Source organism: Heliangelus exortis, chromosome 4 (assembly GCF_036169615.1).
Source record: "Heliangelus exortis chromosome 4, bHelExo1.hap1, whole genome shotgun sequence".
Classification (NCBI taxonomy): domain Eukaryota; kingdom Metazoa; phylum Chordata; class Aves; order Apodiformes; family Trochilidae; genus Heliangelus; species Heliangelus exortis.
This window is the reverse complement of record NC_092425.1, coordinates 24,779,812-24,802,424: the sequence shown is the minus strand read 5'-3', so window position 1 is coordinate 24,802,424 and position 22,613 is coordinate 24,779,812. Positions and strand designations below refer to the sequence as shown.

The 22,613-nt window shown below is 34.4% G+C and overlaps 1 protein-coding gene across 4 annotated transcripts in view; it reads left to right on the top strand.

The window, feature by feature from the left end:
- Positions 1-20,064, top strand: part of TUSC3 (tumor suppressor candidate 3) — a 112,867-nt gene extending 92,803 nt beyond the window's left edge. For 2 of the 4 annotated variants that reach the window (XM_071743457.1, XM_071743460.1), the window contains 3 exons: positions 8,884-8,958; positions 11,331-11,421; positions 19,789-20,064. In XM_071743457.1, coding sequence (XP_071599558.1) covers positions 8,884-8,958; positions 11,331-11,421; positions 19,789-19,804 — 182 coding nt within the window. In that variant the 3' untranslated portion in view covers positions 19,805-20,064. Of the gene's footprint in view, positions 1-8,883; positions 8,959-9,494; positions 9,557-11,330; positions 11,422-19,788 lie in introns of those variants that run through there. The other 2 variants (XM_071743459.1, XM_071743458.1) reach the window with 2 other exon arrangements.
- Positions 20,065-22,613: the final 2,549 nt, after the last annotated feature.

Sequence of the window (22,613 nt, the reverse complement as noted above, 5' to 3'; positions counted from 1 at the left end):
CTGAGCTATGTTTTTGGACACACAAAAATTTCACAACTGACGTGAAATCTTCACAGATTTCAATAGTTATGCATGAAGGAATTAATACTTCTTTATCTTTTATCTGTTGGTAGTAATTACTAGCTGCTTCATTGCTGCTTCATTATCTGTTTATTCAGGAAATATTGATAGAAAATGTACAAATTAGGAAAAAGGCATATTAGATTGAGAAATAGCAGTACATTCACTTTATCCTTTAAAGTTTAAAAGAGGTGTTGAATCTTAAAACCAGACATTATTATGCTGGTAATGTACATACTTCATTTGTTAGTTTCTTTTCACTTTGCAGTAGTAAGAACAAGGATGGGGGTTGTCACCTCTTGTTAGGTGTTGAAAAGCTATGTTTTTCTCTATAAAGTGAATTTTTAGTATTTCTGATGAGAAAATATGAATTTCTATTGCATTCCTATACTTGCTTTTAGATAGTGATTCTACTCAGCCTACTAGATGATTTCCATATAAAAAGCTGTGGTTTTTTTACAAAGCTGTAATTTATAACTATGACATGGATAAGAAGGATTTGTGAGGTGTCAGATATTCAGTTTCAATTATATTATAAAGAAAAATAGCATGCAGTAAAAATTTGTACAGTGTTACTAATTACAGACTAGGTCTATGCCCAAATTTTGTATATTTTAAACAAGTAGTTCTAGTCCTAACAGATGTTTTACTGCATCTTAGTTCATGCTATATTATGTTTGGTTTTTTTGTTTTGGTGGTTTTTGTGGTTTTGGGGTTTGTTTGTTTTTGTTTTTTTTTTTTGTAAAGAGGTAGAGCTTTAATATTAATTTCCAGAGAAAAAATAATACTGAATAACAGGTATAGTTTTAATTCGAGGTTGCATTTAATGACCCATAAAAGTGTGCTTTTCTTTTAAATACCTGTTTTCAGTTTTCTTTGAAATTGACCAACTTTGATTTCCTTCCCAGGAGCAACAGAACCTTGTTATAATTTGCAATTGAGAAAGAAGTTCTATGTAATATATAATGGTATTTATCCCCACAGTAGCCTGATGTGCACTGCTTCAAGCAACTGGGTGTAATTGACAAACATAATAATTTGGGCAGTTATGTAAAATTATATCCACATTGGGACTTTTCTGTGATATCCAAAAATTATCAAAAAGTTGTCACAGAAATGGATGTATAACCACTGTAGAATAAATGTGGCAGACTGCAAAAACAAAATTTATTTTAAAAAAGCATGGAATAGATTTGATTTTGACAGAAATCTTTTGGTAAAGGGAAATAGAAGCAGAAGCCTATGTGGAAATATCAACATGCTAGACATTCGTCAGGCTGTAATGCAAGGTTGTTGCTTCTAATGAGTTTGAGAATTTCTGAGGACTCTAGGATTGCATAATTTACACAGATGAATAACTTGTGAGTAATACTGGTAAGGCAATCTGTTTACTGGATATCTAGTTCTACCACATAAAAAGAGCATATATATAAACACATTATGATATAAGAAAGTTTAGCATCTTCTCAGGGTATCATCACAGTTTACATCTGTGTGTATGTGAAGCAATGACTTAAGATAGAGCAGGACTGTGCAAAGCAAAACATCCAATCATAATAAATTATATAGGGATTTTTGAGCCACAGCTAGCATACAGAATATTATAGCTCCTCACCACCATTTAATACCTCCTTGTTTATTTTTAATCCTTTTTTTGAATTAAGTATGGCACAACTTTTTTTTTCTTTTTCTTTTTTTCTTTCTGTTGGCGATTTCTATATTATGTCTTATAGATTTCTCTTTATTTTCTCCTTTTGAAGTTGAAAAGTTCTACTCTTTCCTCATGCAGAAGATTTTCCAGGCTGCTGCTGTCTATTCTTGCAACCCTATTCTGACAGAAATGGCAGTCACACATGAGTCAGCCCAAATGTTCAGGTATTTATAAAAAAAGAAATCCAGAGTAGATCAACATTCTTGGAGAGACAAAGAAGAGGAACTAAAGACAAGGATGTTAAACACTAATGTCACATGAGTTAGAATGGGGTTACTGAGAAGATACAGGGGTAAAAGATGTAATTGTGGAATTAAAAACTGTCATTTTCAAGAGGAACAATGTGAAGCAAACTGCATAATCAGTATTACAGTTGTCATTAGCTGTAGATAGAGATTGCTGACTGTTGAAAACCAAACAGCTTTTGGAGGATGTAGTGCTGAGCTGTAAATACAGGTCTTTTCAGGAAAAAAAAAAAAAAAAAAAAAAAGGAGGAATTGTAAGGTTGGATAGGCAGTGGTGAAGTTGAAATGTTTTTTCAGTTATTTAATTTCTCCCTTTGGTAGGCAGTATTTCTAATGAACATCCATGTTCATCAAGTTATTATTTCATTCCCTAGAGAAATAAAATTCATTTGAATGTAATGTGTCTATTTTTTTACTTTTAGAAGCAACAGTGAATATTATACAGAGTAAGTTTAAAATTTACAGTAAATATTTTAATTAGCAAAAACGTTTATTAAGCAAATTATTTGTTTTACAGGAGATAAATCGAAACCATTATTATAGGAATTAGTACTTACTATTAACCAGATAGTTTTTCTCAATATTGCTATTAAACTTAGTTAATTTTGATGCTGATAAAACATATGCACCTAAGTAAAAATGGAAATGTCTTTTCAGTTTGTTAATTTGAATTCCCGAGGCAGAATTTAATGTGACAGCTGTGTAGGTGGATATGAGATGTTGATTGAGAAGGAGAAGGAAATGTGATTGGTTACAAAGAAAAAGACAAGTTTTTTCTGTAGTATTAAAATTACACCTATAATGAAAGACATGTCCTGTCCTACAGAGTGAATTTAAATGAAGTGTATTAAGTGCTTCTTTGGTGTAAGGAAACTTAACAACAGAATGAATTTAAATGGTAGATGTCTTTCTACATGTCAGTAGTGCTCATGAAAAGTTACTGGGCTTAAGAACCTGAAATATTGAGTCAAAGGCAGTAGAACAATACCCATTTAGCTCTTGGTAGTAAGCCTCTATCAGTCATGCAGAGTGGAACCAAATTGTGTTCCCCAGAGGTTATGTAAAAATGAATGATGATGACAATTGAAGCAGTGAGGTAAGTTTTTTTGTATCCTTGATCTTAAGGATAAGAAAAAGAGGAAAAGTGGAAAAAGAACTAAAAGCACAAAACACATATTTAAGCATGCTTCTTAATAAATGAGCAAATCAATGTCCAAAGCAGCAAAACCTACAGAGAATTTTTTAATCTTTACTTTTATGATCCACCAATACTGTCTGGTAACTTTGTAGGTTCAGTGGCTCCTCTGGAGGCTGCTTGTCTCCTCCTAACTGTAACAAAGCATAAGGAGGTGATAGCTTAAAAAAATGAAGAAATTTCCTTTCATTACCTCATTGTCCTACTGCTTGGCCTTAAAATAATTTATAATATGATCTTTTGAGAAAGATAGTAGAGTGTCTTAGATGTCAGAGAGATATGCAAAGACCTTAAATTTACAACTGGGCATTTTTCAGTGCAGCATAAAACATAATTCTATTCCATCAGCTAACTAAATGATAGTGGATTTGCTGAATTACTTTCAAATATGTCATGTGTCCTCTATATGAAATTACCAACTCTGGAGATCGGTGATTTGCAACCATTTTCAATTTCTGGCTCTAAATTTTTCCAGTGGAAATGCACACCCCTGGAAAGTAAATTTAGCTGTTAGCTTCTCTAGCAACTGCTCCATTTTTATGTGCCTTTTGCAAATAGCTGACTACTAGTCCACAGACCAAGAGACATTCACTGACCTCAGGCTGAAGACAATAGCATTTTTAAGGGTTTCCTTAGGCATCACTTAATGATTTTAATGGCCAGTTTAATAATAAAGAAACATATTCATTTCATTGGCTAAAAGATGCAAAAACATACTCCAGAGTTAAATATTTTTTGCTTTGGATCCCCAAGTAGCTTTTACTAAATTGAATAATTCTCTAGTGCATTCCTGTAAGAATAAGCCATGTCTTTTAAGTCCAGTTACAAGACTGGACAGGTCTTGTAACAATGAAGGAAAGTATAATGCCAGCCTAGACACATATTGATGATGGTTTATGATATAGAAAAAGAATATGTGATATTCTTAAAAACATTTATAGGTGCTTAGAGAAGAAGAGAGAAATAGGGTATGTGGATGCTGAAAGAGCAAGAGTGTATTTACAAACAATTAAACATACTGAGTCCAGTGTTTGAAACGAAGTGCTTAGAAATGTACTAAATGTTTGGAATGAATTATTAAAATACTGAGATAAAATGATATAGCATCATAAATACTTATGAGTAGCTCAAATTTTTTGTTTGAAGCAAGGTATCTGTATTTAAAAGTTAGGAAATAGTAAGAAAAAAAATCATTCAATTATTTTAATATCTGCTATGCTTAATATTAAGGAAGCTTAATTACTGTTATACATCTACCTGTTCTAGAGATGTGTGGTTCTTCTGTGTTTTCTGTGTCTTTAGGCAAGAAAATTTGTAGAGACAAATTATAAAATGTAAATAAGGTTAGAAAAAATATTTTGTATAGTGCAAACCATGCTGCAAGCATTTGCAATATGAACAGGACTAAGCATAAAACTCTATCAGATGTAATTTATAAGACCAAAAAGTCATAAATCATAAATCATAGATACATAAAAAATAATCTCCCCAGAGTTAGTTTTAGGTGATCCTATAAGTCAGCTGCAGTGTGAATAATTAGGATGTAAATCAGGCTGAAAACCCCTGAATGTTTGATTAGTTCTTTGGCACAAACTTAGTCAGGTATCTCTATGCCACATTGTTGCAGTTGAATCAAAATGGATTCCATAGTCTTTCACTTCTCCTGAAGCTTTTATGTGGTCTTTCTACTTTCAAGTGTCTTAAGAGCATCACAAGAGGAACAGTTCCATGGCTTTTATAAAGTCATTTGGTGTAGCTGAAGCCAGAAGGCTTTAAGCTGAAAAGGTTCTTGTAAGTATCAGTATAACTAGATCTCAGGCCATTAGAAAATACTGAAGTACATCTTGATTTTGTACAATTCGTGCTTAAATTAAATTGATATTCAGAGAAATAATTTTTAGACCATCCTCCATTTTTTTCAACTTCTGAATTAGGAGTCATCCTTCTTCACTGAGATGAGATATACAGTGATTGATATCTTAAATTTACCCTATTCCTCAGCCCTTGAGGCTTTTGAATCACCCTCTGCCATGCCTGTGGTCTCATTGAGGACTGATTGCACATTGAATAGCGTAAGTGGAATATCATTGCTTATTGTTTCTTGAACTGATGCAAAAATGTCTTGAAAGGAACCATGAGACCTTTTTCATTGCAGAATTATATTTTTTTGTCTACATTAGTTTCCTCAATCTATGATTAAGAAAAATAATAAAATTCTTGAGCTGAGAAAAGTTGTTAACCCCTTGTTTTTAAGACTGCATGTAACCGGAGAATATTTTGTAAATAAAATTATGATAATGCATGTTATGCTAGGATTTTACAAATGTAAATTGAAAGTTAAGTCAATACAGAAATGATTTAGATAAAAAACTTGTTAAGAGGTCAGTATTTTTGAAATTATAGCAGGTATTTTAGAGGTTTAAGTGTTAATAAGAAAAAGTTCGAATACCTCTCTCTATTAGTGAAATATGACCTTCTCATAAGGGACCAGCAAAGAATTTCTCATATGCTAATTATCAACTCCCAGAAAAAAAAAATCTAAAAAAGAGAAGAGAGAGTAACATAGATTTTCCTGTTTATTCTATTACTCCTTCGCAGAAAATGTATGTATTTTGCTTTGTCCCATGTATGATAAAGTGAACAAGAAATTTTTAAAGTTTATGTGATAACCCAGCCTCCTTTTGTTTAACAGTGAACTGAGAACAGACTCTAGTGGATGGCTGTTTTGTTTCCCAGTTATCTTGCTCAGGTGTTGTTAAGAAACTGGATGACCTGCAACTAAAAGGTAGTTGTTTCTGTATATGTATAACGATGATGCCATATTGTACACTTTTGGCAGAAATCCAGCAGAATATGAATGACAACACCAAGCCTTTCTCATGAAAGTAGCTCTGTTAGTCAATGTATTTCCTCTGCTTCTTCTATCCCCCACTCACTACTAATAAGGACTAAATTTATGAAGTAAAGACATAAATTAGATATTATGCTAATAAACTTATGAACTATCAGGTTTTCTTTCTCTTGAGCTTTCTGAATGGAATTAAGAGTGAATACATTTTCTATTAAAGTATATTAATCAAAAGTAGCGAGAATTTACTAGTAATTAATTTTGTAGAGTATCTTTCATTCCAGGCTTTATTGATCCAATCTTTTTTTGTTTGTTTTGGCTTTGTTGTTGTGGCTTTTTTTAACACTTCCAATCAGACATCTTGATTTTTGTGGGTTAAGTACCATACTGTTACTGCTGATAATTTTCTGAATAATCTTATGGATTTTGATGATCACTGTCTTTTTTTAATCCAAATTTAAAGTTGTTCTCCATGTATCAAAAGACTCAGAACCTTTTCAAAAGCACTAAATAATATATGTTGTTAATTCCCATGAAAAGCATGTACTAGCTGAGAAAAAAGAGCAGCAGAAGTTTAATATGTGAAAGTGGAATCATACCAAATTTGAGAAGATGTAGAACTGGTTTTGTGTAACTAAATTGCTACAGAGAGAGACATTTATCAGAAAACATGAACAGTTTAAAACATTTGCTTTCCATGTTTTACCTTCGTATCACAGTCCTCATATCTTTCCAGAGTAGTTTTGTAATGCATAGTCAGAGAGATAAAGAGGAATTAGAAAATAAATACATCTTTTGATGCTATCTCATTGTTTGCACATGGAAAATTGTCCAATTAACCATTTGCCAAAACTTTAAATTCTGCACTGCTAGAGAAATTTGATTCTGTAAAAGATTATTTTTAGAGGTAGGACTGCTGCTTTCTTTTGTAGGATATCAAAACAATGTAAAGACATACAATGCAATGCTAGAAATTGGAGAGAAAAATAATAAACTATATATTCTGCATCTAAAACCTAATGACTGCATTGAAAACAATTCAGTGAGCTTGGTTTTTTTGCTTCAGCGCAACAGAGCTCGGGCAAGTGACATGCTCAGTGTTAAGAGTGTGAAGTTATGAAGCTGATGTCATTGAAGCTAAAAGAAACCACTGAAGCTGAAAGCTCAGCAATGATGACTAAAGTTAGAATGCAACAAAAAATAGTGACAGTGTGAGGGAGCTCTAAGGGTAATGATGTGAGACTGCAAGAGACAGGAAAAAAATCCAGCTCAGTTCAGCTGGGTACAGATCTAAAATTCTCAGTTGCAGAGTAAACGCTTCTGTGAGACTGTCATTCCTGATGGTAAGAATAGTGAATTAAATCTGTGGTCTGGTTAGAAAATAGGAATGAAGTTACAGAATCAGTGTCTGCCAAATGGCTTTTCAGTGAGTGGCTGGTTGGTTTTTTGTTTCTCAGAAGCATCTGGGTAAGGGAAATGGCAAAGGACCACATCATGTGCAATGTTTTATGAGATAACCAAACAAATAAATTACATTTACAAAGCAGTTCAAAACCTTTGCAAAATGGAACACTTCCCCAGGAGGTTCTGGTGAGTTACCATCACAGCTTGGGCCTTTTTTTTCCCATGTATTTTTCTACATACATGAAATTTGGAAGTCTCATCTCTAACAGGCTGCTAATCTCTGACTGAGTGTGATGAAGTTAGAGTTGACATTTTCAAATCCTTTTGCTCAGGTTCATCTTAAATACAATTGTATAAATGAAATTTCAGGTGTCTTTGAGCATTTTGTTCTAATTTTGAACATTTCTAATATGAAAAATGTTAAACATTGGCAGGATTAGTGTGTGTATAATCTTAAAGGATGCAGATATTGTTTGTGGATGCAGCGTGACTGAAGCATGCTCTGGGAATTATCTGTGTGCATAAATCTTATTATTCTTAAATAAATCTTATTATTATTCTTTGGTTTAAGTCCTACTACCTAGCCCTGGAGTAAATAATGCTTAAAAATACAGCCTTATGCACGAATGAGTTAACTCTGATGAAGTTGGTATTTCCTGAAACTGAGATGTAGCTCCCCTGATGCGCTCCTGCTTAACTGTGTCATTGAGCTGTGCCTCCTCTTCAGAACAGATGTTATAACACAGTAGTAGCTGTTCCTTTTTGTTTATACAGTTTCAAATAAACAATTAAATTAATAGTATAAGGTCTTGCTAAATTAGTTTGTTTTATCATTATGTACTTGTTCACATTTGTAACAGTTATAATGAGACATTAACATACTGAAAGTGACAGAGGACTGTACCTCTGAGATGTTTGCCTAACTTCTCTGCTAAACTGTTAAGCAATATGACATTAAGGAAGAAGCTAATGTCTTATCTAAAAGTAGAGGAAGATGGAGCAGTCCAACTGCTTCATTTTGCACCAAAACCCCTCACTATATACTGTGCAATAACACTGAATGATTTCTGTTTCTTAGAGAATTTTTAAAATTCCTTTACTATCAATGTACAGAATGTTGTAGGGCATTGGGGAATAGCTGTTTCCATAGCTGCCCAGAATTTGTGTATCCTGCTTGACAACTTGTCCTTTAAACCCTTTTAAACTTTTTTTCCTTTTTTTTTTTTTTTAATCTAGAATGCACAAAGAAAAATCTCACTACACCTTTTTTTGCTACAGGTGAGTGTGTTGCGATATGCAGTTTTGTATATAAATGCTTTCTTTCATTTTATGAACTTGAAAGGTTTAGTTCTTAGATGTACCTTTGCAGCTTTCTGAGGTATACACATATCTGCTGTTTTCCTTGACAATGGCAACACAGATGCTGCAATCACCATGGGAATGGTACTCCTGAATGAAGCTGCTACCTCCAAAGGGGATGTTGGAAAAAGGAGAAGTAAGTAATTTAGTACAACTAAGACAATATGTAGACAATTAGAAGACATTGAGAAATTGAAAATGAATGTCTGGTAAAGTTTTCAGAACCAATTTTTAATTAATTTAAACCAATGTTTACCTTTTGTGGGGTGAAGAAGAGGCGAGTATAAAAATTCTCTAAATAAAACTGCATTCATATGAAGTTGTAGCAGTAAATTTTTATGTATACTCAGTCAAGATAGAGCTTGACACAGTGTCTTCACTATATAGCAGCACTTAGCAAATGTTTTTTGCTCTTGAATTGTATTGGAAATCAGCAACATAAACAACATTTTGAAACTTTTGTTCTTTTCAAAATCAATGTAGGCATTTAAGATGCTGAAGATGACAGCATCCAAAGGGGTGGGAAAATTATTTTGCTTGGTACACTTTGCCAGTGTCATGTCTCCAGAGGAAGTTGGAAGTTCAGCAGTAGATGTAACACACAGATATAACATATCCTAATCTTTAATTTCTAAAGATTCGTAGCCTAAAGTTCAAGTTTTATGTTTTTAGGACTGTTGTTGCCATTTAGAATATTTGCAAGATTTTTTTGGCACTGAATTGCATAAACACATGATATGAAGGTATTTTGTCTATATTTAAACTTCCTAACTGACATGTTGAGTGAACTCCTACTAAGTATGATATAGTTTGAAACAAATATGCCCATCTGCCTTTGTATTTATTATAGTATTTTTTTTCATATCCCCTGCCACTTACACTTTTTACTTGTATAAGGCACTGAAGACCTTAAAAGAAAGCAAATGTCCTACACAGCTTTTCCTTTCTTTCTAGATCAGTTTTTTAGCTTCTTCTCTGAGATGCACAGCAGTGAAGATAGGGCTGCTGAACTCTTTCCAATGAAAGCATTCTGTAATACTTTTTAAGGGCTGGTTGAATGTTGGTTAGAGATTCTAGCCTATAGTAATTAGAGGTCTCCTTCAATGACCTACAGATGTATGGGTTAATTCTGAATCTCTTACCATTTCTAGCTCTAATACTAATGACAACAGTGACATGAGTTCAATTGGAATATGATTTTAGATCATGATTGAGATCTGTGAACATGAACACAGGGAAATAACAAGGGAGCTGCAGTGCAATTTCAGACTCTTCTGCTTGTGGCTGTTATGTGGCTGCTTTCTCTGTACCTGCCTTGCACTGTTCATGCTTTGCAATTTATTCATGCATGTTTTGAAATCATATTTATGAGTGGTGGTTTCTTTATAGTGGAGTGCTTGTAAGATTTGTACCTGGCTAGTTTTCTCAAAATAACTGCAGAAATTTTATATTTCAATTGACGTATGTCAGTTTCCACATGGCCGGTTTTAATGAAAAAAAATGCATCATTGTCAGTTTCCCCAGCTTCATGGCTGCTCATCCTTTGCTCAAAGCCAGCACACTTTTGAAGCATGAATATTGCAATTAAATAGCAAAGGTTTGGCTGAAGTGGGAACAGTACAAGAAAAGCAACTTTTAAAATCAAAGCAGCTCACTGGAACCAAAACATTATCTAACCTAAATGAGCTGCATGTCAATTATATAGATCAGCTTGTAACGTGTTGCCTTTGGTTTTTATTTATTTACATGCAACTGAGTGAGCAATCATGATCAAAAAGGTTTTATGCCTTTATTACACAGGGTGCCAACTGGTGTTCCCAATTTTATTTGTTAATTTAGGCATTTACTTTGCTAATTCATTCTGTGCCTGAAAAGGCTCAAAGCGCTTGCATCTGGATGCTTTCAAAAGGTCTGCCTCATGGTTATTTATCTTCAAAACCTTTATATTTATATTGCTATCAAATCAAGACGAGAAAGTGATTTGACTGTCAGCCCTGGAATTTACAACAGTGAAATGTTTTAGCCACTAAGAACTAGATAATGTAGTCACTAAATTACTTTTGCTGTTACTTCTGCCTCAGATGGTAGACTAGAGAGAACATGATTCCATTAGTCAAGGGGTATTTTTCTAAATGTAATTTTTTTTTCCAAAAAGAACAACCAAATACCTGAAATTCCATTTCTTGATATGTATAATTTACAGTTATTAAACCCGTTATCAGCAGAAAGGTTTTTGCATCCATATACATTTGAGTTGCAAATTGCTGTTCTTTTTTCTTGATAATACAGTCACACTGACAATTTAGTTTTTCTGAACCATAAATATTATTTTCATATATGTTTGAAATCCTGTCAGAAGATAGCAGACATCACTAGTCAAGGCAGTAACATTTTTGCATTTAACTGTGTCAAAATTCTCAATAAATGACTGACATACAAAATATTCTTTGTAGATGTTCCAGTTTTAAATCATTTCCGTGATAATAAACAGAAATATTTTCTTTCCAGTAATTTGTCTTGTAGGCCTGGGTCTGGTGGTCTTTTTCTTCAGCTTCCTGTTGTCAATATTTCGCTCCAAATACCATGGCTACCCATACAGGTGATATCTCATTTAATTCTCATCTTACTGATTTTAATAGCTTTGTATAAGTTTAATTGCTTTCAGGTAAAAAGTCTTTAATTGTTACCACTGAAGTCTATGGGACCTGGAAGAAGCAAGAAGAATGGTGATTAATCCAAGCAAACAAAAAAAGGACTGGAAAGCTGAGGTTGTTAAATGCAGACCAGTTAAATAGGTTTGAGCACAGATGTGTGGCATATGCAGTGCCTCATGAAAAATGCAAAAGAAAACATGCTTGAGTTTATAAAACTGTATTAGATATTTATTTGTGTATCTTTATAACTAAGATATACAGGGCACAAGATCACCAAACCAGTGTACAGTGTACTCTCTTCTTTTTTCAGCTACACCATTTACAAATTACAGTCTTTAATCATTTTATGTACAGCTGTCAATTAAACACTTACAGTTTGTCTAACAATTAGAAAAATAGTAAAGAAAATACAGTTCTTGCCTTTTGTTGGTGGATACTTTCAGCTGGGAGTTCATCCACAGAGGTAGTCTAGACTTCTGACTCACATCTTGTTGATCTGTTGTGTATATACACATATATATGTATATATATGTATGTATATCAGCCTGTCAGGAATAGAAAATCCGTAGAATTTGCTTGTGATTCTGGTACCTAGCCTAGCTAGAGGAAAAGGAAAGGTGCAGTTAAGCATATCTTTAGTGATATAGTAATGATGGACCAGGCTACTGAAGTAAAAGTAATAAAATGTCATTTCCTGAGTCATCAAGTTTGTGAGACAAAACAGAGACTTTTGATTTTTCTCTCTCAAAGCTTTGTTTTGTAGGTTGGCTAAATATTTTAATGAGGAAGAGTACTTTTCCTTTCTTTCTATTGTCTGGGTTTAGAAATTCTGTTGTATTGACTGTGCTGCTCTTCTACTTGTCTTTCCTCCTTTTAAACTTCCCTGTAGCAATCTATGTATGTATATGTACATTTATATGCATATATATAACATATATATATGTCTTCAGTTAACATAGTCTTAAAATGTTTTGCTGGGCTTTACAATAAAGATACAGTATGCATGAATAATGTTTTCCCCTGTCTAGTTGCCCACAATGCATTTGAAATAGATGAGATTTTCCTTATTCCAGTGAAAGTGATTTCTTTAAACTAGTGGACTAATCTTTCAAAGCATATTAGTCTGCATTACTGTTACTGTGTATGGAAGAGTAAGTGGATCACATGTATGACAATGTAGGTATAGTAACATTTTGCTGAAAGATCTGGTATGATGACGTCAACTAAAATGTATGGAAGCGACAGAGTGCAGCAGATTATGAAAGTTGTATTTTGAAATAAGTAGGGGAAAAAAGAACTCAATATTAATTTTAAGAGTTCTACTGGTTTTACAGCCACTGCTAAAGAATCAAGTGAGGAATATTTCTACAGTTTTTCTTATGTAATTCTCAGTGTTGATTTCTATAACTAGATCTTGTGATTAAGTAGCAGCCGGCTTTATATTCTGTTATGTTCCACCATGAAAGATTCATCCTTCTGAAGCCTTTTTCTAATATATACAACTTTTCTATTAGTTTTTCCTGCGAGCCTTTAGAAATATTTTCTTGTTTACTGAGCTTGATGTCATTATGCAGATTAATTGACATTTAGGTTAGGTCACCTTAGAATCATTTTAACTTTTAATAGCACCGTACTCAAGACAAGGAAACTTCTTGCAATGTGCACAGAAAGTGTTCTGCTTTTTACTAATTTCTGCTTATGAAAAGGGTCTGCAAAAGGCCCAATAGAATCATATTGTAAGATTACATCAGTATGGTATTAGTAGTTTGCCATCTGGGTTAATCTCTATGGCCTCTCAGCGTCCTCTCTGGGGACTGCCTTCCAGCTTGACTGACGTGGGGTCAAAGACAGGATCTGTTTTCCTAAATGTGAGATAGTCTTACTTCCCATTAAGAGCTTAAGGCTTATAATTAAAAGAAGGAATTATGAGCTTGATCTCTAGGTCACTTGAGAAGTGCTGCTGAAGGATGTCAACCTGTGGTGTGAAATCTCTTGCATCTTCTTATAGCAAGTTTTCTGTTAGAAAAAAGCAGTTGTTGTTGTTGTTGTGTTCTTTATCACACAATTTAACAGCTACTAAAGAAAACCTGACAGTTGTACTAGTTTCACTTTTAGGTCTTTCATCTTAGAAATGTTATCACCTATTAACAACATGCTTCTATGGCTGTGCCATTTTCCAGACCTTGCATGGCTTTTGTGAATCATAGAATCATAGAATGGTTTGGGTTGGAAGGGACCAAAGGTCATCTAGTTCCAACCCTTCTGCCATGGGCAGGGACTCCTCCCACTAGACCAAGGTCTCCCCAGAGCCTTCTCTTCTCTGGGCTGAGCAATCCCAACTCTCTCAGCCTGTCTTTATAGGAGAGGTGTTCCTGCTCTCTGATCATCTTTGTGGCTCTCCTCAGGACTTACTCCAACAGCTCTATGTTTATGTTCTTCATATGTTGTGGGGCCCAGAACTGGACACAAGACTCCATGTAGGGTCTCACAGAAGTGGAGTAGAGGGCAAGAATCATCTCTTGCCCTGCTTGCCCCACATCTTTTGATGCAGCTCAGGATATGGTTGGCTTTTATTTTCAGTCGGATAGATTTATTTTGTGATTTTTTTTTTACTATTATTATTCTTATTTTTCCTTCAAAATTGAATCTGTATTTAGTGAAATATCAGACATCTTTTCTTTGCAGTGTCTAGCAAATCAAGTGTCTAGATCCATGCAGATTTTGTACTCCTCTGTTAGTATCCATGCTAAGAATAAAGGACATCAAGGATCAAGAGTAGGAGAAGAGGAAGAGAAAGAGGACTTGGGAATTCTATTAAAAGTTTAGTTTCAAGAAATTTACTTATATATGCAATGCATGTGGAAAATAAGTCCACCTCTTAATATCGTAAAGTTTGAGAGAATCCAGAGTAGTACTAAAAAGAGCAATTCAGCAGAACCCTGTTAAAAAGAGATAGTGCTGCATCATGTTGTTAGTGTTAGGAATTATTAGATTCATAAACTAAAATCTGTTCTAAGGAACTAAGCAGATTCAATATCAGTAACACATATAAAGTAAATTCATAAAAGAATGAACACTGTGGATGGATAAGTCAGTGAGAAACATTTAATAGTTGGCTAGCTGTTATTGCAGTTTTCTTTGTTTATTTTTTTCATAATGTTACCACTCCTCCAGAATTGAGCAATAGCTTACAGGCTTACTTGGATAGTCATAGATTCTTCATGTTTTGATAGGAAGAAATTGATAATTCAATCTTAAATCCTCATTTAATGCAGAATTAGTGGAAACCATCACTATAACTGATCCTTTTGCTTTGCTGTTATCAAATTTCATATGCTAGTTTCCCAAATGTATAATTTACTTATTTAGTCCTTTCCAGTGTTGAATTTATCAAGTTTCTCTTGGGTAGCTCTGACCCCATTTTCTGGTGCTTTATTTTAAATAGACATATTATTGATTCGTTGACACTTCAGTGATCTCAACCATGTCATCTTCACAACTATGTTATAATGTTTCTTAAGAGAAGCCTCTTTGGTTTATGTGCATAGTTCTTACCCAATTTAATGAAGTGAACATGCAAAACTCTAAGGAGGACCAAGTATCTAAACTCTTATTTTCTCTTCCCCCCTTTAATATTGTACATTTTAACAATTTTATACCCTTTTTTCTGAATTTCTTAGAATATCCCAAGGAGTTCCATGCCCCACCAGTTGATCCCACTGTAGATATATCTTAAGATGTTAAATATGTCTGTCTTTTTACTTGCACTGGTTGTAGGTTTCACCTTGAAACTATCAGTCTTTGTGATAAATTGTCCTCGGGCTAGTAAAGCTTTGCCTGCTAACAACAATGCATGCTAATGATCTGTCAGAAAAAGAGAAGTAATCTCTATCTTGGCATGCCTAAAACAACAGTTAAAGAAAACTGAAATTGTTTTAATGCTTATGCACCATCTCAAGCATTGACTTCAATGTCCTAATTTAAAAAAAAAAAAAAAAAAAAAAAAAAAGAAAAAGTCAAATAGACTAAAATTGTTTGTGTTATCTGGCACTGAACAAGGAAATAAGTCCTCTGTGAAGCAGCATGCATCCAAAAAAATTGAAACAGTAACACAACCTGCTGTGTATCCTCTTCTCTCTAGTGACCTCTGTGTAGTGAATATAAATCAAAACAGAGGTGGATAAACAAAACGCAGGAGTCAAAAATTAGGGAAAGACACTTATTTCCTTTTCTAATGTGTATAAATGAAAGTACTGGGAATGCTGTTTGACCTTGGTAATGCCATTGTCAGTGTTAATTCCTGTGACAGCAAAAAAGTGTCCTGAGGAGCACTAGTGCTCTTTAGAAGGCATGTATGTAGGAAAGGAGAGTAACATTTTGTATCAATTTTTTCATTAATTTTCCTGTTAAGTTTTTTATTATTCCTTCCATAGAATTTTCTTCTTGAAGGCCAGGGTTGGGGAAAAAATTGTTTAATTAATATGCTGGTAAAAAGCCCTTATATAATAAAGCGTTGGAATGGCAAAATGGAGGTCATCATAAAGGTTACTTACTGCATGAACACAGTCATGATGGATGAGCTAGCATGTAACAGATCTCTTTCCTAGAGACATTTTTACCATGACAGGGCTTTTTCATACCTCTACCAACCCACCTTTTTATGGGAACTAGATGAGATTTTTCGTTTGATAAAACTTTCATTTTAATTGCTGTCTTTAACTACTGAAAGATAATGCAATAATTCTATTCTATACTACTGAACTTTTTCCCCTTATAATGCTTTCTGGGTATCTGAGAGAAACTTCTTTGGGAGACTTCTCACCCCAATATTTAAAGTGAATAAGAGATATGTTAAGTATCAGATACTCAGTGACTTAGCAATAAAATTTTGTAATATCTACACAGAATTTTATCTGTCAACTAATACACTTGGGAATGACAGAGAGACCAAGAGAATGGACTCTAAGTTAGCTTTGCTTGTCAGGAGAGAGTTTGGAGGGCTTTCTGGAAATCTCACTTTAGGCAGTTTCTGTCTAAAAATCACACAGAATATTAAAGGAACAAGGAAGGATGATAAGAACAAAACAAAAGGCATCACTATAATGCACAATGTTGCATTACTGGAAATTTTAGGAATGCGGATATTACCAACCCCAGTTTCTTAAAGAGAACATATAGACAGAAGACTTATCCACTGTTTACTGATGTTAAAAAAAAAGTTTCTTTACTTTTTTAATGTTTGTTTATGGGTTTTTTGTTCTTTTGTTTGTTTTTTAGCCTTGTCTGAAGCCTATTATATGCCCTGTGTTCTCTTTTCCTCATTTTTTAGATGAAACTTTTAGCACTGTTTCATTATTGTTGACACTTCCAATAGTTCTTTCAAGTCTATATTTTATCTTTTACTCTTGTTTTAATCTGAATTTAAATTAATGAATAGCTGGATACTAGAAGTTTTCACATAAGTTTTCATTAACTAGCTTTCATTAAATAGCTTTTTAATGAATTTTTGGTACCTGCAGTTGAGCATGTTATTATCAGATTATCCTTTGTAGCTGTTGTATTTGGGTATTATTAAAAACAGTAATGTAAAAAGTTTCTAGTTAAACTATAATAAAATAATTACTATAAAAAATAATTATTTCATTTTTTGGGAGAGAGGGTGTGGGTGTTGATGGTTGGGCATGGGGGTCTTGGGGGTCTTTCCCAACCATGACAATTCTGTGATTCTGTGAAACAAGAACAGACAAATTGCAAAGATATAGAGCCTGAATATTCCTAAGATGCACAATATAGACCATACAAGAAATGTCTGCCTTCATTGTAATTAAATTAGTTTTGGTAAAGAAATCCTGTATAATATTGAGCAATTGAAATTAAATGCAAGTGAATAAAATGGAATGGTTATTTCTAGGATATATATTAGTACAATATTAGCAGCTAGAACAAATAGTATTTGCAGACATATAAAGTCTATTTTATTAATAATTGTGAGCACTACTAACAACATTTCAGATGTTCCATGTTGATTGCATGCATAAGCAATTTGATTCACCTAAAGTTTATGTAAATATACGTCTGATAAATACCAAGATTCACCACTAGACCTGTGCTCAGCAAAATAGTCTACTTTCTTCAAACCAACAGAAATCAATATTACTTTAAAAGAGCAAAATAATACACAGTTATCAAAGCCTCTTACATTGAGCATTTTCTGTACTACTTCTCTTTATGTGGCTGAACTCTGTGTTCTTCAGCAAAGAAGCTGTTCATTGAAATGAAAGGCAAAATAGCTCAGTCTCCTCTGTTCATCTAAACCATGCCCCAGTATGCTGAATTAATGAATATCCTCAGACCCCTGCGTTTCTCTCTATGTGAAGTGTCCACATTCAGTGCTGCTTTCTAATTCTTCAAAGAATCTGAGATCTGAATTCCAGGTCTCTGGCCCTATAGCAAATCTCTTAAGAAGTGTGGGCATCTTTCCATGGCAAACAGTTGGGCCTCCCCCCGTGATTACCATCATTAAGCATGCCTCTTGTTGCTTTTGTGGCTTTCCTGTGAATCTTTCAGTTTACCATTTACTCCTACCTATTCTACTAACTTCCAGCTAGTTAATGTCTGGAAGGGCATAGGTTGCCCAGACTTTCCTGTTCTGCTTTCTCGTTTTTTACATAACAGGGAATGGTTTCTTTTTTCCTTTTTGCATATCCACCCTGACAGATGTTGTCCAATTGGTTAAGTCTAGATTTTTCAGAAACTGCTCAACCCCCAATCCCTCCTGCCCCCTTCTTTTGGCTACTTCTGTTTTAGGACTTTTACAGTGTTGTGGCTTTTTGTGGTTTTCCACCTTAGGCTTTTTCCTTCTTTGTATATCTAGCTTCTTCAGCTTGTTTTATAACTTCCATATAACTTTCATACAACTTGAATATAACCTTTGGAGTGTTTACCTTATCCACATTCTGTATGATATCTCTTAGCTGCTAAAGATGCAGTTCACTTGTAGACAGAAAGTAAGAAACAATAGCTATGGTAGCAGCATATTTATCTAAAATGACAAAGCCATACTGTATTTCTATACAGTTCTATAATTCAGTCTTTTACCCTTCCTGAGTCTATCAATGCTTCCTGCCTGATTATTGCTTAATTTTCAGGCCTTGTCACTTTTTCACTGTCAATAGTCATTTCTCTTCTCCTCACAGTTTCTTTCCTATTAATGGCCTTACACATCTATCCTAGGTCTGGGTTATCTTTTTAGTTTCATATGCTGAGCATTCTCTTGCTTCTCTGCTTGGCACTTGACAATTCACCCTTTAATGCAATTTTTCTTGCTAGTTTTCTCTTTTAAATAAGCACTTCACCCTCCAGCACCCAGCCAGTTGCCATCTGTTTTGCCTTGGTTTGTGTGTCTTGCCTAATAAGCTTGACAGCTTTTTGCAGCAGGGAACATCTTTTTACTGATACAGTCTTTTAAGCTTATGGCACTTGTATTTATGTTTTGTAATGATTAATTAATTATTCCATGAAAAGAAAACTGATGGAATTACTAGAACATGTATGCTAGAGCACGCTGCATATCTATAGGGAGATGGAAGTTCTTCCATGCAAAGCTAGAGGCAGTGAAAAAACCCCTCCAGCCACCTTGCCTTTGTGTTTGTACAGTTAACTCAGTCTGTAGTCATGCACAAGTCTTTCTCTCTGTTTTCCCACTTCCCAATTGATGAGATAACTGTCCTTTGATAGAGTACTTAAAAAGCTGTGACACACAATATATATCTACTTTTGAAAAATAACAAGTTTTGTTCCAGGGGTAAAGAAGCATCAATGTCATCTGAAAGTCCGTTTATTAAAACATGAAAAATTTAAGAGTCTGTAACCCTACAGAGCCTTGCCAAATATATATTTATAGATATATATACACACAGATACACACACACCCTCCCTGCTCTGGGATAACTTCAACAGAAAATGAAGAATGTTATAATAAATCTGAAACATCCTGGGAGAGGTAGTTCTCCATTTAAGTAGTTAGAGCAGATGAAGAACTTGATTAAATGAGAACAGATGTTTGAAGTGCTTTAAAATTTTTTTTTTAAATAGGCAAATTTAACTTTCACTCACTCAAGTTTTATTTTGCGTCTTTCATGCCTGCTTAGCAATTAGTAAATGGTATGTAAAAACTTAAGAGATTATTACACAAATGTCAAATGACTTTTCAAATTAATGTTTTCAAGTCTTTGTTTATTCTTTTCATATAATTTTGATGCTATGTTTTATATGCAATTTTCAGCATTTAATCATGTTTTCTGTCTTTTCAGCTTCTTAATTAAATGAATTCAAGAGGATTGATTTAGAGTTGCTTACCATGAAGATAAGCTGCTACTGATCTTGTCTGCCCACCAACATTACATGTCTTCAAGAATCTTTCATTGGTTCATCTGGTTTTGTGATAATTTATAGATAGAGAAATTAATGCCAGTTTATGCAATGAATGTGTAATTTATAGAAACATACAGTAAACACCTCATTGGGAAGTGCTAAAAAGTTGTGAATATAGTGTGCTTAAGAATTTAAATAAATTTCATTAAAATGGGCATTTTTTTAAGACTTCCTCATTAACTTCAGTACATGAATGCAAAGGGTGGTGGTTTTCATCTGTAGTTTGTTGCAAGGTTTTGAGACGTTTTAGAACCGTACTGAAGTATCATCAGTTCTTCAACTACTGTTTAGAGGAATACCATGGTGATGGAAACTATAATTTCATGATTTCATGGCACCTTGCCTGGAGTTTCCTCTGGAACCGTATATGTATGTATCTTCTCTGATCACCTCACGTATTTTCATCCTGTATTTCATCTTTTCCTGGCTTAGTAGTTTTCAAAGTGTATTTCTTGCCAGCTCATCTCTTTTTCATGCCAAAAATTTTAATTCAACGTGTTTTGTGGAATCTTGAAGACAAAGAAGGCTTAGATCAGTCAGAACTCAGATCCTGTTAATCTGACTCTGGTGGCCAAATGGGAGGATGAGGGCAATATTTTGTAATCCCCAGCATGTTTTGGGTTTTTTTTCCTTGGGTAGCAGCAGAAGGGATGTATTATCCTTAATGATGTTTATAAAGCAATACAGATGAGTCTAATGGAACAGGAGTTAGAGCAGTTACCAGTTTTCTTTGTTCACCCAGCTTTGTGAAAAGCTTATGTAGGAATTTTTAATGCCATTTAAAAATGCCATTTTTGTTGCTGCACACATCTTGTATTATATGAATTGCTCATAAACATTTGCATATGCCTGCATAGTGTATTTTCCCTGGCTCAGGAAATGAGAAGAATCACATGATACTCCAGCTCAGACCTGCTGCTTCTTTTCCTCTCTATTGGTACTTTTTAAAGTCTCAGTTCACTGTCACTGGCATTACAGGAATTAAATCAGGTTGGAATTTCTTCATTCAAGATAAAGGAATGTCTGTAACTATGAGAATGAGTGACTAGACTTTCCAAAGCTCATTTCATCTAATGTTCTAACTGTTCCTTCTACAGAAAATACCAATCTATTAAGAACTGAGAAGTGTTTTAGGATAAGAAAAAGCAGGAAGAACAGCTGGTATCTTACACAAAAAGAAAGGAAGACTGCTAGTGCGGAATTAGTAGAGCAGCATTTAAACTTGAAGCTGAGGAAAAGCTGACAAACTCAAAACACCTGGTACAGAATGATCCGGACTGTGAAGGGAGATGCAGCATTTTCAGAGGTGCATTGGCTGTTAGCTGAGAAGGCAGAAGATTTCCTCGTGTAGGGAAGGCAAAGCAGACTCCCCGTGATGTGAGTTGACTGGCATGCACCAGTGTGGGGAAGCTAGGGACAAATTTCCAAGGGCTTTATGTCAGTGGTAGAAGCTTGAGAAATGGATGGAAGAATTAGAATGTGCAGTATCAAACAATAGTCATGGAGTAGCAGGCATTCCAAGACCTAGTGGGGAAATAAATAATTAGTAGGCACTGTCACCAGGCTGCTGACTTGAGGGTGTCATAGCAGGATATGCAGGTGACATAGTGGCACCGTGTGTGAACGATTGCAATGACAGGAGGAGAAGCAGCATTGCAGTAGGTCTCCATGATTGGAAGTCTGCACTGACCTAATTTAAAAAAAACTCTACCCAACCCAAACCAAACAAACTAAAAAAGAATTACAACTGTACTAGTGACCTCTGATAAAGATGACAATAATAATCAGGAAGTGACAATAGAAAAACTGAAGTTTAAGACAGGTAGTAATAATGAGAGATTTCAAGACCACATCCTAATGAGAATAAGTAAGCTTGTGATGAGGTGCAAAGAATTCCAATGATACATGACTGCCTCCTGGAAGAACTAGCAGATCTCAAACAATGAATTTAAAAGTAGCAGCTTGAGTAGTGCATAAATACCAGCATAAGAGGTATTCATGGGAGAGCTCCTCTATAACAGCAACTAAACCAAAGTAGCATTAATACTGTTTCCAGATAGGACAGTGAAAGTGAAATCTGAACTAATAAGCTGCAGCAGTGTAGAAATGAAGGCAGTTAATATAACAAATAAAAATCCCACATCAAACAATGAAAAAAGGAACAGTCCAGATAGCAAGATGCCTAAAACAAGCCTGGGGGCTGTTAAATACTGTATTAGAAGCCCAGGTAGAATGTGTGCTGCAACTCAAATAAAAAAATACTTACATGGTTCAATAGGAAAGTTAACTTCAGAGGGAACTCTGTGTTTTGAATGCTGGAAAGAGGAAACTCTTTCTATGAGATGGAAAACTCATAGCACATTATGAGTCAACTGTAAACATAACAGGTCTAAAAAAAAAATACTCCAAGGATGATATTCAAAGTGGTAGCATGGTAGCACAGAGTTCTTTAAATGCATCAATATCAGGGTCCAGTACAAGGTACAGTGCCCTGTTAAGGATCCAGAACAGACCTCGGTGTCAAAACTCTGGTAGTTATTGTTTCAGTTCTTGTAATATATGTTCAACTGGGGATCATTTTGCCTTTTATGTTTGCCTAGAATAACTGTGTCCAAGAGAAAAACAGCCTATAGCTTTTGCCTGTGATGAAAATGTAATATAGTTATATTCTTGCATGCTCTAATATGAATTGAAGAAATTATGC